The following is an 18,663-nucleotide window of genomic DNA, read 5'->3' as shown; positions in this document are numbered from 1 at the left end:
ACGGCACTGGTGCTTTTATCACCAGAGGAGAGAGGGAATCAAGTAAAAGATGAAGAGACAGTGACCTGAAAAGCATTTGGTGGCTAACGAATAACTGTTTACAGTCGTGTGTTGTCTACTGCAGTGGGCAGAGTGATTGGTGTCATTTTATATATGTATGTGCCTGTCCTGAAATCCTGTGGAATGAACACTCTGCTATTAATAGAGGTCAGAGATAAAATACCTGTATACAGTATCTTTTACGCAAGTAGAACACAACTACAATACAGAGGGCTAGAAGATGAGCCCCTGTCCCGCAGCTATAAACACACATTTATATGTATATATGTACAAACAGTGCTGTGTGCACATTTACTGTATGTACATTGATACACACGCTTCACACAAGTGCTATCAGGTGGAACAGGCTCTGCTTCACGGACCTCTAGCTGTGTCACTCCAATTCACATCAGTTTTTGCCACAGGATACCTTTGCCTAACCACTGTGTGTGCGTGCGTGCGTGCGTGTGTGTTTGTGTGTGTGATTGTGCGTAAGTGACCTCATCTTTGTCAAACTGCACCCAGGGGTAAATCTAAATTTGCTGTATCTATTTTATTGGCAATTCTCAGTCAATCTAATGGATTCAGGTCAATGATGTCTTCAAAACCAGGGGACAGATAAGGCAGAATGTGATTTTGATAGACGTAGGAATATTTTCATTAATATCAGTCACTGAGAGAAACACTCACTCGTAAAGGTCAGTGTTTGTACATATATGAGTGACAGTAAGTTGCTGGTTTGAATGTGACGAAATCCACTTGGTCATACAAAAAGGTCCTTCACTAACTATTTAGTTAATATCTAGCCCCACTACTGCTAAAATCATCAACATGTTGTTTATTTCATTCAACACATTTATTCTGTGTTGTGTAAGGAACCGGGGCCAACGGTGCTGTGGACTTCATTTTGTTTTTTACTTGGTGTCTGTTCATTTTTTAAGGACGAGTACTGACCAGGTGAGTGAATGTATATGTTTGTGTATCCGTCCAGGTATCTTGCAAACCATCGAGCAAGAGGAAGGGCAGAATAGGTCATCAGCCGACCTGAGGATACGTAAAACACAGGTACAGTCGAGGAGGGAAAGCAGCAGAGTCCACAACTGTGTCCCAGTTGCATACTACAGTACATACTAACTGTGCATAGTATATGTTATACTAACTATCATAGTATACTGATAGAAAATCAGGACACCAGTAAAACTGCAACTTTAGAAAACCACTGTCAATTTAACTTCCCCTAGTAAAGCAAAATGTTTTGGAGGAAAAGAAAAAAATACATAAACAGCCTATTTTTTTTACACAAAAACTTTTGTGGAGCTTTTCTTAGTACCACCTGCAAATCAAGTGTTTTTTAGTGTGAGTTCTGACTTCTTATGTCACTCTTTATGTGAGAACACACTACGTACTGTACTGGAAACTTGCTTGGAAATATTCAGGAATATTCTGGATTTATGAAGTTATGTCTCATGCTGGTGTCTCCAGTGAATTGTTGTGTTGTTCCTCGCCGTGTCTCCAGCACTCCACACTGTCCCGTAAGTTTGTCGAGGTGATGTCAGAATACAACACCACACAGTCGGACTACAGGGAGCGCTGCAAGGGACGCATTCAGAGACAGCTGGAGATCAGTGAGTAGACCTGGGAGACTAAACCCTCCACTAACCCCCCACACTGACTGAGTACATAGATAACACTGCATGAATCCAGAACATCTATTTGTCTGTCTTCAGTCACACAGTGTTTGTTTTTAGGTAAAGTTCTTTAAACACTGATTTAGCAATGAGATTTATTTGCGCTTGTCATAAATCAGATTAGATAATCACCTCTTAACATGCTTTGGCCACTTGACACTGCACTACTGTACACACTTTAAGTCCTGTTAAAACAGTGGCTTGTTGCCATGTATTTCAACTTTTCTCAAATTTATTGTTCCCAAAGTTTCTGTTTTTCTCACATCCAGGTAAAACAGAACACAAACTTTGACAAAACTTTGAAAAATTATAAATACATAACACATAATTCATTAATGTAATAAATTAAGGCCAACTTCTAAGCCATACCATAATAACTGGAGTGCATCTGATGATATGTCCTTCATTTATTTTGTTTGTACAGAGATTTCAGTTTATCCCATCCATATTTTATTGGAATTTGTGTGGTGTAGTGTACCAAAACAAACACTCTCACACTGAAAGCACTTTCCAAAACACATACATCACCAACGCCCACGCCCATATGCATGCACATGCCAGGTTTCTGCAGCCGCTCTCACTCCTGTCACACATGTATGTGTGATATGATTTGACAGGTATTAGCCGCAGGCCGCCGGGCTCCTGGACCAGGCAACTGACACGGCATCCTGGCAGGCTGCACCATGGCACCAGCTGCCCCCAACTGTCATTGTGATAGTCACCTTATACACAAAAGCACACGCATAAAGAGGAAAACACTATGACTCATTTTGTGATAATAGCAGAGGAGAGCAGGGGCAGTTGTGTTGCTGGGCCCTTGGCGTCATAATTTCCTCTGTCCATCTGTCAGTTTAGAGTGGACACTTGCAGCCAGTTCTGTATGTGTGAGCTCCACCTAATATACTGGATCTACACTAAATGTGGTCCAGTAGATGGCTAACACAAACCCTCCTTGTGGAGTTGAACACACAAACACACACACACACACACGTCTGACTCACTTTTTCCTTGAGCTCCTCCAGATCCATTTGGATTTGATTTGTCAGCTGGTGGAGTCACAGGAAGCCTGAGCTGATATCACCTGTTGTCAAGGAGGGAATTATATACACAGGGCGAGTTCAGAGATTGAATTAAAAGCACACTGGATGGGGAAGGAATTAAAGCTTTTACCTTCAGATTACATTGGTTCATATGTTGATCTATTTAATTACAATTTAATTCCTCTGGGGATTCTGTAGCTGTGTTTCTGTTGTGTTAAGCCCTTTAACTTGTTTGTGTGTGAATCAATAAGTGTGTGACACACAGATGGAAATCTAGTCCAGTCTGTGAGAGAATTGATGTTTCCTCCACCGCTTTCCCTCTTTCCTGTTCACCTTTACTCAAACCTGCTGGATCCAGACATAAAAGAAACAAGACTGTGTGAGATAAACAAGTCGTAGTCAGGAAAACAGCATTTCCCCTTTTGCATGGCCAGCAGTGCCACAGTAACCAAGTCCAAATATAAACTCCTGATATCAAAGAGGGAGAAAAATCAATGCTCCTGGCAGTTGATGGGCCTCTCTTCTAACATTCATTTTAGCTCAGGTCTGCTGAAAGAAACTTAAAAACAGGCCTAAAAAGTGTTGCTTCACTGCAATCTCTCTGTTGGAAAGTGTCAAGTCTGCTCCACTAGTAACCACCTGTTAAAAACAAAATAAATTTTTGATGCCACCCATAGTAAACTGACCACAATACACGTTTGTCTTTATATTGCCAAGACTGAGATGAGAAAATCAATACCACTCTATTGACTGTCTGTTAAATATGAAACCAGGGTATGGTCAGCTCAGCCAAGCCCATAGACCTCAAACAGGAGGAGGCAGCTAGTCTGGCTCTTCACAGCATCTCTAAACATCATTAGTTAAAACAATCTAGGTTATCTGGTATGACATCTTGCAAAGACAGAAGGCTGATTTGTTTTTTCTTCGGCCAGAGACTGGCGATCTGTTTCCCTCGACATCAGGCTTTATTCTAAGCTAAGCTAACCATTTACTGACTTAAAATATCAAAGCTATCATTTAACTCTCAAAGCAAATATGCATATCATGCAAACTACTCTTTCTCTTTGATTTAAATTCTTCTGACGCAAATCTGTAGCATAGTAGTTTGTTATTGATTAACATATCACAAATGTATTTACTTGATGACACAGAGAGTAGAGAGGTAGGTTCACCAGGGTTGAGGGATAGCAGTCGCAGGCCTTGCAGGGCCTCTGACATTTCACTGTTTTGTTTTATTCACCAGCGGACGCTCCTTTAGCTGCTAGAGACACATTCACACTTCTAGGGAAAATAGAGATATACAGAAACACGTTGTTCTTGTATAACAAAACAGATTAACCATGTGCAAATAAGCTGTAAGGGCGGGGGGGGGGTTCATTCCTTCGCAGGGGAAATTGCAGTGGGAAAAAAAGGAGCATGAAAATCATTTGCTTCTTGCACTCTGCATGCTTGAGCATTTGTGCGATTTGCATTTTCTCTCTGTTACTTGGGGGTCTCACTTCATTTGTGTTACATAATAATGGAAATTAAATAATACTGTTACTGGTAGCAACATAGTATGAATGATTTAATAGCCCATAAACGCTAAGCGTGAAGTGAGACTCCTTGGCTTCATACTGTATAAGGCTTCTCAGGGTTTGGGTCACCATGGTAACAAATAAGAGCCTCCCTCTGAGCCTGTCAAGCCTTTGTGTGTGTGTGTGTGTGTGTGTGTGTGTGTGTGTGTGTGTGTGTGTGTGTGTGTGTGTGTGTGTGTGTGTGTGTGTGTGTGTGTGTGTGTGTGTGTGTGTGTGTGTGTGTGTGTGTGTGTGTGTGTGTGTGTGTGTGTGTGTGTGTGTGTGTGTGTGTGTGTGTGTGCGTGTAGGAAGTGAAATAAATAGGGATGGGGTAGCACCAGAGTGCCTTCGTTTCCTTTATTTTTTTTTCCTACACAATTATCCATGACTCATTGTCGCCTCTCTGTCCTTCAACTCTAACTCTGACCCTCTTTAATGTTGTAGTTTTAGCCTTAATGATAGAGAGATTATTTATCATCAGAGCGGCTGGGAGAATAGGGAATTGATCACAGTAATGAGGTGAACGTGGTCTCTTCCTCCTCTGTGTGCTGTCTCCATTCTCTCATTTGTCAAACCGCAAAATGTCATTGCTGGACATGAGTAGATTCTTAAGCACAGTAATGAAACAGTGGGACCATTTAACCACAATTAAAGGAACATTGCTGTGTGACATGGATCTGAAATTTGGGCTAAAATGAATGGGCAAAGTATTTTCTAATGGATATCAACAAATAGTCAAATGGACGCACGCTAATGCGCCGATAAATGTTGGAGAGCAGCTTCATCAGCATTCTGTTCATGAAGGCAATCATTGGCTCTGACCCTCGACCATCCTCCCTCACCATCACCTGGTCGGCCACTTAGGCCCCCCACACCGACCACCAGTCTTTATCACACGTACAAACATGATTAGGTCATGATATTTTTGCCTCCAAAGTCTCCAACCATATTGCAAAGAAAATGCAGAGGGATATCTGGCAAAAGCCAGAGGTGTAGGTCCATTTATTTTATTTGTAATATAATGTGTTTTAAAGAAATAGCTTGGAAAATGTATTAATTTGCTTCGTTGACAAAGGTCTGGTATGCCTGCCGGTACATATCAAAGTTCTTATTGGCGAGTCTCGCCACTCTACAGCCATCTTGGCAACACCCCTGGGTAGTTATTTCAGGATAACAAGACCAGGCCAAATATGGCTGGGGAGAGACCCATAACTTCATTTACAATTGTCACGGCACATTAAAACAAAATGAATCACCTGTCATAAGTGTTAAAACGACAAGTTTTCCCAAAAAATGAGGCTTAAAACACTTTTCCCCCACAGGTTATACTTCTACTATGCTCAATTCAGAGTCCAGAGACTGGATGGCACCAGCTCATCTCACCAGAGCACTTGGAACAAATGCAAGAGTTTATGTCTGATGTTTTCAATAAATACAGTTGATGCATTAAACAAGTAATTTCATGCTTATTCAAAGTCCACCTGCACCTGCTGCCACCGTCAGATTAAACTGTCAGTGCAACAACACAATTGGTTTGCTACGTTTCCCGGCTGGTCAGACGATCGTGAGGGGCAGGACATGTGTCTTACAACAGGATTCTCGAAGTGGTGTGTCTGCTCTGGTTGTATCCAAGGGACCGGACAAATTAACTATACGGTTGTTAAGCTAGATGCCACTAGCGCTACAAGTGGGCGTCTATCATCATCTTAGAGACACTGGTCCTTTAAGTAAATTTTTCTGATAATACGATTGCTTTCATTGCAGAACATTTACTTGTAGGTAGTATTTTTTTCATTGTGGCATTGCTGCTTTTATTTAATCTTTTAAAATATCTGTGTTTTTCTTTAAACGGTTTCTTTTCAGCCAGACAGTATATCTATGATATATTGTTAACTTGTTGTCATTGGTTGAAGTTCATGTAGTTGCACTACTGAGATTATATATTTTTCTTCACTCTATTTCATATCAACCCTCTGGTCCTTGACATGCTGTTGACAAGCACAGAACTAACTACCTTTATGGGGATACATACTGTATGTACAGTATTGCCCAACAGAAGATTTTAAAATGTGCAAAGGAAAGATTGGAGGTGATGCTGAGTGAGTCTGACTGTTACTTACCATGTCAGTGGGGCAGAAATAAGGCAGCTCTGCAGGCGAACTTAGCATTCAGACACAAGGATATTAGAGCGGGTGCAGGGGAATGTTTATAAAGTAGGACAACTCTGTCGGGGGAAATAAAGATGGACGAGGAGCAAATCAAAAGGAAGAACCAATAAAATGTGCTGTCGTAGAGGCAGGGTCAGTAGATTAGATGGGGAAGGTCTGAATTACCAGGTGGTGATCCTCTTTTTCTCTTTGTACTACACAAACGGAAATTGCTCAGTATGTTTTCATGAGTCATTTTCTTTCCATTACACATTCAAATCAGATGAAATCTACCTCAATAAATTGATCTACTGAGAAGTAATTTTACATCCATGAACATGTTCACATTCATCTGACAGGCAGCAGGATCTGGAAGACCTCATATGGGCACAAAAACTGTATCACACCAATTGAGTGTACATAAAAAGCTCAAACCACATTGGCCAGTATGAATTGGAAGATGAAATAAAAATGTCTGAACTGCTGAGCTGGTCCATTCTGTTTAAAGTTTACTTGGTAGTATTTGAAATGTAGGCCTGTTAGTGCTGCATTAATGAATCTTCGTCTGGTGGTGAGAGCGCAGGGCTGGTGGTTCTGTGACAGCACGATAACTAACCCAGCTCTGTGTTTAATGTTGAAGTCAACTAAACATTTTAGATGCATGGTTTTAAAGGAGACATATTATGCTTTTTCAGTTTTTCCATCACCATTGTCACCATAGAGCTCTTCTGCTCAACAGAGTGGGCCAGCCGGCCAATCAGAGCAGACTGGGCTTTATCAAGAGGGGGGCCTTAAAGAGAGGGGAGCTAAAACCAAGTGTTTCAGACAAATGCTGTGAAGAGGAGCTGCGGAAATGGACAGTATGAAGAAACTGATGTGTTTATTCAACATTAGAGCATGTAAAACTTTTTAAGTAGAAACACAAATTCAAATGATGAACCTGAATATGAGCCTAATATGTCCCTTTTAAAACTGACGAATCCCCAATCATAGATTTAAACTCTGTGACATTCTAATCAGCAGGAAGAAAAGGTTTGAGTTAGAAATATTTAATTGAATCCTCAGACATAAGGAAGGGGTTCATTACTGTGATGACCATTACTGTCATCCAGGGAGTTTTCATTCCTAATGGTCTTCATCCAGTTTACTTTGGAGACTGTTTAAATCCATTAGCGTTACATTACACTGTCTTATTCCTGGGTAACAGCAACACACTTTGTAAATCTCTTAACCGTTATAATTTATTCCGTATGTGTGTGTGTGTGTGTGTGTGTGTGTGTGTGTGTGTGTGTGTGTGTGTGTGTGTGTGTGTGTGTGTGTGTGTGTGTGTGTGTGTGTGTGTGTCCTCTTTAGCCGGGAGGAATACAACGAATGAGGAGCTGGAGAGCATGTTGGAGAGTGACAACCCAGCTATCTTCACTTCAGGAGTGAGTGGTGCAACAAATGCGACATGAATGCGCACAAAGCCTGTTTTCAATCTAATTGTGCTCCTCTAATTTGTCTTTCTGCTACACCATCTTAGATCATCATGGATAACATCACCCAGCAAGCTATGAATGAGATCGAGACGCGGCACACTGAGATCATCAAGCTGGAAAACAGTATTAGAGAGCTTCACGACATGTTCATGGACATGGCCATGCTGGTGGAGAACCAGGTGAAGATACTTATCCTCTCTCTTTCTCACAATAGCTACAACTGTGTGGTTTGGGTATTTGAAAAAATTATGAATACATCCTTTAACTGGCAGTCCATCTGCCATCGCAGAGGGTATAGAGTTAATTTCCTCACTTCTGAGTTGTGGTTTGAACTGGTGCCCTGGCTAATGCAGAGGTTCAGCAATATTAAAATCATTAACCAGCTAAGCATGCTAACCTGCTGTAGCTCCCTATCATTAAAATTAACTACACTTCATATTCAGAAATTGGCATGTCTTTTAATTTGCATAGAAGTTGTGGAGTGTATTAGTATAAATATAGACCTACCTGTGCCAACGGAGTTGGAGCAGGTTATGTTTTCAGCTCCATCTGGTTGTTTGCTAAATATCTCAGTAATTTTAGACAGAATTTTCGAGGACAAGATCATTTTTGGCCCAATGATCAGTTGATTGGAATTCAGTGATAATCTGTGTTTGGGATTTCTGCCATTTTTTTTGACACAACTATTATGCTGCATTCATGAGCTGGAAGGAAACTCTGACATCTGGGACTTGTCAAGTTGGCAACTCAACAGCGTTACTGTTTTGTCACAGCATTAAATTATAAACAAGTCCTAAATATTACAGCAACATTGGCCTTGTAAGATGAGGGGGTCTGATTGAGAGAAAACATGAAGAAGAGAAAATGCACAGTGATGAATTTCATTGAATTGTAGTGACAGCACTAAGCAACAACAGGCTTTCCTTCATAATTTTGGTGTGGGAGATAATTGCTTAATCGTCTAATAATTCTGTAGTACTGTGTGTGTTTCTGTTTGTATACTCTTAGTCTCTTGACATTCATATTAATGTTTTATATGAAAATAATTCAATGAACTAACCCTTTTCTTTATTGACTGAGTACCAAATAATTTAAGATTATACTTGAGTCTGGTATTTTTGTTAATTTAGCTTTTCTCAGCTTTGCTCTCTGTGTCCCCAATGCTCTCTTTTGTCTTTCCTTCAATTTTTCGACACTACATAACACCACAACGACAAACACAATGATTCTAAGTTCTACGGAAAAGAAAACTGCGCTCGACTGTTAATATGGCAAGGTAATTTTCTTGTGATTCCTCTCTTTTAAGTCATACTAAAAATCATTGCTGCAATACATGCATGTCGAGCTGTATCCACTGGTTCACCATAACAGCCATTCGAATTGTAAAATGTATGATTTATTTAAAAACATTTCCAAAACAATTCTGGGTGAATGCTAAATATAAACTTTGAGGTGTTCTATGTTGATGAATTCTGATTCAAACATGGGCTCTGCTGCCTTTGTTGATTAAAGTTTCAAAAAAAATTGAATAGTTATGAGAAAAGAACAATTGCATAATAGAACAATACAAGTGTCTGAAATCCTCAAATAATAAGAATGAAACTTGACCTCAGTGTAAAAATATATAAATAATAGAGCTAATGTAACTGATAAAAATGATGCATTAAACATCCATCAGACTAGTATATGAAATCTAGTGCTTTTTTAAATGAATAGAGGTGGTGGATGTATGCTCTCACCACTGCTTAAATGACTCCTCTTGTTGTTGTTTTTTGTGCAGGGTGAGTTGGTGAACAACATTGAGCGGAGTGTGCTCGAGGCTCATGAGTACGTGGAGCATGCAAAGGAGGGCATCCCAAAATGCAAAAAGTTCAATAAGACCAGCAGACGGGTGAGATGCAACTTGCACACAGTCGACAAACTGATTCTCATGTCATTATTTCTTTTTTTCCCCTCTCTTTTCTTTCCTCTTTCTGCTTCCCCTTCACATTTACCCATTATGCCCCCCACCCTTTCCCTCGCCTGTATCCACTCCTACTCCTGCCTCCACATCTGGCCCCCTCTGTCTTCCTCCTGTCGGCATGTCTGTTACTAACCTCTCCTAGGGGGAAATGATAGACCGCATAGAGTACAATGTGGAGCACTCGGTAGACTATGTGGAGAGGGCAGTGTCAGACACGAAGAAGGCGGTAAAATACCAGAGTAAAGCCCGGAGGGTGAGTCACATGTACAACAACCTAATGCATGTGCAAAAACAAGCTATCACATGGAAAAGTGATCGATGACTTCAGAAGCATTGCATGTTCTGTTTACGGTGTAGTGCAGTCACTGTCATGTGTGTGTGTGAGCTCTCTTGTCATGTGTTCTGTAGACTGCACAGTGCACAGAACCGCCTGCTGTATCACCTGAACATCACCTCCTACAGAGAGGTCTTGAAATAAGTAAGCAAGCAAGTGGAGAAATAAGTGGTACAAATACAAAATCAAGCTCTCTCTCAATCAAGCTGTCATTTAACACTTTTCTTTTTGTCCAGATTAAACAAGATATATTACATTTTAATCAGTCAGAAGAGCTTTAAAGGTGCTGTCAGGAGGATTTTTTTTTTTTTCGAGGCTAGCTGTTCCCCCTGTTTTCATTCTTTATACTAAGCTAAGCTAACCGGCTACTCTGGCTTCTCACTTGCCAAACGTGAGAGTGGTGTGGATTATCTCATGAAACTCTCAGCTTTCCGTCTTTTAAAAACCTGCACCTGCATAGATCAACTGCGCCACCCCTTGGTCAAGATCTATAACAAAGGTACTGTAGAGAAATTTCATACATCACATGAGCCCAATTAACTATAAGGGTTATGATCTATATGTAATTATTCTCTTATTAGTCTGGGCAGCATTGGAGTCTATTTCTTCCTCTCATTTCCTTTCCCTCTGCCACTGTTTCTCATTCGTTCTCTTCCACATCCACTGAATCATTATCTGACTCTGGCCCCCCTTTTTCCCCTCTCTCGTTCTCCTCCATCCAGAAGGTGATCCTGATAGCAGCTTGTGTTGCACTATGTCTGATCATCCTCATTATTTGCCTCACAGTTGGACTCAGTTAGGACCATAAGAAATCCCCACAGAGCAGACAGGGCCTGACGTGATGCCTCCTTTAGGGGGCAAAGACTAAATACTAACCATTCAGGTGATGTGGTGGGCTCTGTAATGTGCAGTCAGCAACTGCTCATTAATTGTCAGAAGACTTACATTTCTGGTATGAATGAATTCAGTCCGTCTCATATTTAACGATAACTTTTAGATGCATTTTTATTATATACTTTTTTTCTAAACTAAACAGTCAGTCCGTTTGTGTCATGATTCACACACCTTTGTTTTGTGCACGCTCTGTTAAGTCTTGTGAAGAACTTTGCATGTTTAGAACTGAATTGATAATCAGAATAAGTGTGTGATGAAGCACAATGAAAAACTTTCACTTCAGCATTGAGTGAGTTCATGAACAGTCAGCATCTTGTGTGTGTGTGTGTGTGTGTGTGTGTGTGTGTGTGTGTGTGTGTGTGTGTGTGTGTGTGTGTGTGTGTGTGTGTGTGTGTGTGTGTGTGTGTGTGTGTGTGTGTGTGTGTGTGTGTGTGTGTGTGTGTGTGAACCTTTATTTAATCTGGCAGGTCTCATTGAGAAGGAGATCTCATTTCAAGAGAGACCTGAGTGCATGAATCAAAGAACATAAAACAAATTAAAATGAATCATTAAGAACTCTGATAATATTTGTTGCATTAAAGGAAAAGTTAGACATTTTGGCAACTGGACAAAAATAAACTAATCATGTTCTTGCAAAGATGAGTTCGATGTTGACTGTTTATGAACTCAGGGAATGCAGGAACGCAAACTTAAAAAAGACATCATTTACAATGAAGTTTGCTTTAACGCCACTGTGTGGATTTTCATAGAAAAAATAAACAATCTGTTATCTGATTGTATTGTGTGTCGCTGTCGTCATGTTACCCTCCACTACCACCAGATGTCCCCAAAAATGTGGGATTCTCCTCTACACAGTGGATTTAAATGCTGGAGTGAATGTGTTTGTGGCTTGTGTGAATGTACTGAATTTTGTTACTGTAAATGTACTCTGAACAAAATGCAGAAGTTGGATGATGAAGAAATCCTTCTAAACCACACTCCATACACAAACATCATCAGATACATTAAATCCAAATGTCTTTCTCCAAACTACATTGTTGTCCTCCTGCTTTCATCTGAACTGCATTTTGTTCTGAATATTATAAATACTATTTAAATGTGTTAAAGTATAAATTCATATTTCTAACATGTGTTCCTCTTCTTCCCATTTGCTGCCATGGACGACCGTTTACCTCTTGTTGACACTATTTAGAAGAAAATTATGATTCTTATATGCTGTGTGGTTCTGGGAATTGTAGTTGCTTCCATCGTTGGGGGAACACTAGCCTAAACCTCGGCCACGGACACACTAAAACACACACACACACACACACACACACACACAAACAAAACATAGCAAAAACAGAGAAGATATACATTTTCAGTTTCCTGTTTTCATGAATGCAATCTAATACACGTTCAGCACAAGGTGCGGTGGCTTCTGTGCGACAAACTTTTAACACAGAGTACAGGGCCAGAGGTGTTTTTTCGCATGAGTTGCTATTTTGTAAATGTGTGGTGCTGCATCATGTTTCTCTGAGTGTTGAGTGTTGTCAAAGATATGATGTTTCCAAAAGTGAATTCTTGAATGAAAAAGTTACTAAAATGCTATGTAACACTATACTAATACATTCCAACTTCCAAATATGACATTTATTCAGTTGTAATCTTCGTTTTGTGTTGTACAGGCAAAGTATCAGGCCACATATCCGCAGTGTTTTCAAAGCCACCTTATCTATAGACCCATTTTTTTTCATGTTTATTTGCTTTATCTTTTCTAGTCTTCTTTCTTTATGTCTCTGATGTCCTATTCCTCCCTTTCAAAAGCCCTGCATGGTTTCGTTCACTGTAAAGTTGTATTCTATTTCAAAAGGGAAAGAAGACAGCTGTACTGACGTGGGGATATTTTGCTCGTAGAATCGTCACACTGCCAAACCTTTTTCTAATGTCATCTCTTGTAGTTCACAGAAGAAATGCTACTGTAACTTGAGTTTCATCCGGCCTTAGCAGTCGTGCAGCCTTTCAGACTGTGGCTCTAGTGTGTGTGAGTGAGTGCATGCATACATAAAGTACACGTGGGAGTGCGAGTCGTGGGATGAGAATATGAGTGCTTGTTAGAAGTCGTCTGTTTGTTTTGTGTAAATGTGTAAAAGTGTAAATGGATATAAAGCACTCTATTACACTGCCAGTATGTTCAAATAAGCTGTTGAAATCTGAGTGTTGTTGGATTGATACGTGACAAACCCTTGTTGTTTTAAGAATTTTTATTTAAAACCCTGAGCTCTAACAGAGCTTATCTTTCTATCTACTTCTCTGTTTATTTTCATGAATGAACTGCCGTCTATGAAGGCGTCAGCATGAATTCAAAGTAGCCCTGTGAAAGACTCATCTCAGTTTTCTGGCGACATATCAGACATGCACAATGCAAACATGTTACCATGTTGCCTACTCAACTTGTTGCCTTTGTGTTGTATTGTGAAGAAGTGGTTTTGTTTGTTAAATCTTTTTGTTTTTTTTGTTTTTCAAGTAAAGTTTGTCTGAGGAATCACATCAGAGTTTTTGCTTTGATTTACATGCATGCATTTACACAGACAGTACTGTATATTTCGAAATGTCCCTAAAGGGAATTATGGTATTTCTTTCAACTTTTCTTGTATTCTCATAACTGGGGGCCATAATAACTTTACACTCGCTACTGCTGATATGGAGAATCAAGAAAGAAGATTTAAAAACTTACACAATTAAAAGTACAAATGTATTAAAAGACTTTTGTTTTTGTACATGTTCATTTGACCTGCACTATTACATTCCAATTTCAAAATATGACAGTTATTCAGTTGTAATGTCTATTTTGTGTTGTACAGGCGACGTTTCAGGCCACTCATCTTCATCACAGTAAATGGATGGTATTTATACAGCGAGTCTAGTCATAGAGACCACTCAAACAGTTTACAGTTAAGTCACGTTCACCGATTCACACACATTCATAGACACATCGGCATGTAGACTGGGGATCGAAGGTTGGCGGTCAAACGACTCCTGAGCCACAGCGAGCGTCCTGAAAAACTTTATTTGTCCACTAAATCAAGGATCAAACATGACTAAAAGCTTTCTGGGTAATGATAAATGTTGAGGAAGTTACTGAATATTAATGTCACTAAAATATTGAGGTGAATCACATGAAAATAGACAGAAATGTTGTCAGAAATTGATGAAAATCATTGTCATGAAATTGTCTTCCTTTTTTTTGTCTAAAGGGTGTTGCAGCTGTTCTCAGGGGTCAGATGTGTCTCAGGAGATAACAAGTCGTCCACTGAACAGAAGCCCGGTGGTTTGATCCCCAGCTCCTCCAAAACCACTGACTGGCCATGTGTGAATGTGACTTGTACCGTAAAGCGCCTTGAGTAGATGCTAAAAGTTGTGGCATGATGTAGCAAGACCATAATTCTCACACTACACACTATACATACTAGGATAAAAAAGATTAGTTAGACTAATGTAACAGATACACTGCAGAGCAGCACTTTCTCTTAATATTTGACTATTGTATTAATGTTTGGTAATAAAACAGAAAATAGGGAAATGCTACATCTACGCATTTAAACAGAAGTAACTTCACGTAAATCAGAATAAAAATCTCTTTAGAATTGTGTGTCTAAGAATCATGCACTTCTACTTTTATTCTAAATACTTAAACATATACTGTAGCCTCCAAGGCAAAGTCTAAGAAACAGTCCTAACATGGTTTCCTCTACTTTGGCTCCCTCCAATGACTGTTATTCGAGTTTTCACATTATGTTAACAGCTTATTAAATTACATTTCTGATCACTACAACAATTTTACTTTGAAAATAATTTTGAAAGAGGAACAATAACATCAATTGAAGCTGAAAATACTACAGAACAAAGAATATGGCCTTTGAACTGGTTTGCACCGGCAGATGTGGATATGATTTTGCAAAAAGACTTTCTCAGAATTTTCAGGTCAATTACTTTTATTGTGCCATTAGCACACATTATCAAAGAGCATAACAGTACAAATGCCCAACCTGTATAAAGTTGATTAGAAGAAGCTTAACTGTTTTAGCATGGATAACACAACATTTTAAAAATAGCTTATCTAAGTGCAGGTCTTATAAAGAAAAATAAAGACACAATATTGATTGCAGTGTGCGCACTATGAGTTAATTGCAGTGCTGTATGGTGTCTGATGACAAGGTCTAAAATAGTTAATCATAGTGACTAGTGAATCATTTTGCATGTGCACTTTAAAATAACGGCTTGGTGCAGATAATCATTCAATATCTAATTTTTCTGTTTTTTTATTCAAAGGGACACGGCTGAATCACAAACTATAAACTGAAAAAGTCCGTTATTGCTCCATAATTTTCAAGAAATTTACAAACTGTCAGACAACCAGATTCACAAAGAAAATAATCGACATCATTACTTCAAATGGTACTGAGACCTGGGTAGAAGTAGAAGCGTTTTGTGAGACTGCATCTGTCTTTGACTGGCATCTGTCTTTTTTCGCCAAGGGGAGACTCAAAGCGTTGCATGACCTGTGTGGTTAAAACAAACAGTGTATGAAATTAATGTAAGCCTTACACAAATAAGACAATACATTTCTTTTTTACAACCATTATATATGCATATTTTACACTCAAAACTTTAAACTTACTTTTCTAAAAAGTTCCTCAATGTCATCCTCACGTGCGACGCTGTTGAATATGTCAACAATGTACTGGATAAGAAAAGACCCAGAACCTTTGTGTCTATATGAGACTGTATCTGCAGGACAAACAACAAAAAATACATTTAATACATTGAGGTAGCTACTATGAATTACTATGAGTTTTAGAACAAGATCAGATAATATATCAGTTACTGACCAGGGGTGCAGGAAAGAATAGAGATGAAGTCTTTCTCCCTGTGTGCAAATCGCCTTAAAGTATCGTCCTTTATTTCGTCAACACACATGTCATCGTCATCAGAGTCCACGGTAGCACAAGTGGTTACACGCACAGATCCTTCATGTACTGAAACGTGGGGAAAAAATTCTCACTTTATCACAGCAAACAAGACGTTCATTTAGCAGAACAACTTAGTATTAAAGTTAGGTATATATGGAAGAATAGGTGAGAATCACCTCCTCTGCAGGCCTGGATGATGATGATTTTGGGTTTGTCCAGCAGTGCCGGACATTTTTCTGAACCCAAGTGTTTGTAAATGTTGTCGATGTGGAACTTATCATCTTTCCCGTCGACACCAAGTATAGTTCCAAGTTTCCCGTGAGACATGATGACCACCAACACACTGTCTGTGTCTTTGAGTTTTGGATGTGTAGAGAACGTCAATAGAGCGCCATCTATGGCCTGTGAGAAGAAAATGTGGTTTCAGTCACTACTTCCCTAATTCAACCAGAAAAATATATCCTTTTTTTCTTCTTTTCACATGACGTACCTTTGCAGTGAGGTTTGTGTGTTTCACCACCTCGTATCCCAGATCTGTGAGCAGATTCTCCATGTTCTCCTCGTCTCTCTCAGCCCCTTCTCTGTTAAGACTCTTATCAGTAAACTTTATATTTGTGATCAGCAGGGCCACACGATTCCTGATATTATTTTTGGTCACAGTGTAGATCTGAAAAAAAAAAATAAGCAAAAATTTTCTACGTTAAAACTTTTCATAAGAAACATTTAAGGCCACCAATGTATTTCCATTTGATAAACCACACCTTTCTTTTGAGGTAAACTGAGATGCAAAAAAAAAAAAGTTGTTGCATCAAAACTCATTTTTTCTCCATATCATTCCTCACATGATATATTTAACGTGGATTTAATGAATGACTCACATTTTTATCATTCCGTTTCGCCCTCCAGAAGTCCTCAGTGGTAGGGATGAGTGTGGTTGACCCGCCCTGGTCCCCCCGGAGCTCTGCAGCTGGGAACAACAAAACACAAGAACATTGCTGTTCAAAGTGAAGTATTTCCATTTTTGTACAAGACCTGGTGATTATGACGGTCTCAAAATACAACATTGGTTTGGACACAAGTAGGATGAAGTGGTCACTGGGTGAGTCAGCTCACCTGGTGGAGCCGGCTGACCACAGGACAAGCCCAGCTCAGAGTGAAGTGTAGGATCTCTGATCTGAAGGTGGGCGATCAGCTTCCTGCTGGCACTGTCTCCTTTCTTCTTCACTATGTCAAAGAGGCTGCGTGCCTTGTCTGCTCTGCAGTTGTGCTCCTCGAGGATTGAGTCTTTCTCCCCATCATTCACAATGCAATCTTCTAAAATGTCGTCCAGGAGCTGGATAAGAGTTGCTTTGGACACCTTGTCCACAAACTTGCTTCGCACCTTGGCGAGATCCGCTATCGAGGAAGGAGCACGGGTTAAATTAAATGTTAGACTCTTCAGGTGATTTCAATGAGGGGTTAGGTGGGTGAGAGCCTGTTCAAGTGGGGAAGATTGTGTTTGACTTGTTGTTGTTGTTGTTGTTGTTGTTGAGACTTTCCCTCGGCCCCAACCAGGAAGAAAGATGGTGTGAATGTTGCTGATATGTATTAACTGTGATTTGTTGGTAGGCTATATTTAGCGCAGTGATATTGAAAAATATATTGCAGTAATATTGTTATTGTTATTTATGATAATAATAACAATGGTAACAGAAATAAAAGTTAATTCAGGGCATAAACTCACAGTGACTTGATCATTTCTTAATAGTGAAGAACAGGATTTCATCATTTGTCCTGGATGAATGAATTCATACCATTTAAACGTGTTTACTATAACATCCCTTCCCTTTTGAATTATTGAAGATGTTGACACCATTGTTTTCCTACTTCACTTGCACAGCTCGCCTTACGAATAAGTTCACACCATACAAACATAACTTACCCATGACTTAACATAACTGTCTTTCAAGAGAAATCAGATTGGTCAGTTGAAAAAACAACTTTATGGTATGACTTGTGCACTTTGACCTGCCTTTATGGTCTACTTCGAGCACTTCAAACACTTAAAAAGACAAAAAATTACTTAGCCTTGGATATAATGTTAGACATATCACAGTCATTTCAACGTTTACTAGTTTTATCGTAAACAAAGGGCTTGTAAATCGACATTTCAGCTATATATATATATATTTTTTTTAAAAAGGCAGAATCCTTTCACTTTCGACATGGGCACTTTTATGACGGAATTTTTTTTGTAAAGCTATGAAAGCCCATGAAATCATTGTGAATATGTTTCAACTAGGAAGCGACTGAGCTTCAGTGTCGATAAAGCGCATACAGCCGATGTCGTTGAGTTGTGTCGACATGGACACTTGCAAAGTGCAGAGAGACCACAACCCCTCTTACCTGCCATTGTTCACACGTCTCCTCTTGCCGCAAGAATCGACTACAGCAAGTTTCAGATTCACACCTTGACACCTGTTCCTGTTGGTACATGCGAGCGCGTGTCCGTGCCAATGGCGTAACTGGTTGGTAACTGTTGGTGGGTTTGTGTCCATCATATACAACATGAGTCTTTTTAAATGTGTCCATG

At 39.6% G+C, this 18,663-nt stretch overlaps 2 protein-coding genes across 8 annotated transcripts in view; one reads left to right on the top strand and one right to left on the bottom strand.

The window, feature by feature from the left end:
• stx1a (syntaxin 1A (brain)) overlaps positions 1–13,666 on the top strand; it is a 43,275-nt gene extending 29,609 nt beyond the window's left edge. For 3 of the 7 annotated variants that reach the window (XM_035621714.2, XM_035621715.2, XM_035621716.2), the window contains 5 exons: positions 1,031–1,104; positions 1,556–1,664; positions 7,824–7,897; positions 7,993–8,127; positions 9,729–10,164. In XM_035621714.2, coding sequence (XP_035477607.2) covers positions 1,031–1,104; positions 1,556–1,664; positions 7,824–7,897; positions 7,993–8,127; positions 9,729–10,043 — 707 coding nt within the window. In that variant the 3' untranslated portion in view covers positions 10,044–10,164. Of the gene's footprint in view, positions 1–1,030; positions 1,105–1,555; positions 1,665–7,823; positions 7,898–7,992; positions 8,128–9,181; positions 9,225–9,728; positions 10,165–10,967 lie in introns of those variants that run through there. The other 4 variants (XM_035621718.2, XM_035621720.2, XM_035621717.2 and 1 more) reach the window with 4 other exon arrangements.
• Positions 13,667–15,095: 1,429 nt separating this feature from the next.
• LOC118295301 (caspase a) lies at positions 15,096–18,638 on the bottom strand. Its single transcript, XM_035621713.2, has 8 exons — positions 18,477–18,638; positions 17,205–17,486; positions 16,970–17,058; positions 16,582–16,758; positions 16,268–16,493; positions 16,011–16,157; positions 15,800–15,909; positions 15,096–15,680 (listed from the first exon to the last, which is right to left on the bottom strand). Exons 1-8 carry the CDS (start codon positions 18,481–18,483, stop codon positions 15,570–15,572), a joined length of 1,149 nt encoding a protein of 382 aa, XP_035477606.1. The 5' UTR covers positions 18,484–18,638; the 3' UTR covers positions 15,096–15,569.
• Between the last annotated feature and the right edge of the window lie 25 nt (positions 18,639–18,663).

Source organism: Scophthalmus maximus, chromosome 11 (assembly GCF_022379125.1).
Source record: "Scophthalmus maximus strain ysfricsl-2021 chromosome 11, ASM2237912v1, whole genome shotgun sequence".
NCBI lineage: Eukaryota > Metazoa > Chordata > Actinopteri > Pleuronectiformes > Scophthalmidae > Scophthalmus > Scophthalmus maximus.
The sequence above is the reverse complement of the archived record's forward strand: the minus strand, read 5'-3'. Positions and strand labels throughout refer to the sequence as shown.

Bases quoted from the DNA above. Each gene is read 5' to 3' on its own strand.
- LOC118295301 (XM_035621713.2), bottom strand. The intron at 17,059-17,204 runs GTGAGCTGACTC...TGTTGTTCCCAG, and splicing joins TGGTCAGCCGGCTCCACCAG to CTGCAGAGCTCCGGGGGGAC. The intron at 16,158-16,267 runs GTGATTCTCACC...CCCACGTTTCAG, and splicing joins CATCCAGGCCTGCAGAGGAG to TACATGAAGGATCTGTGCGT.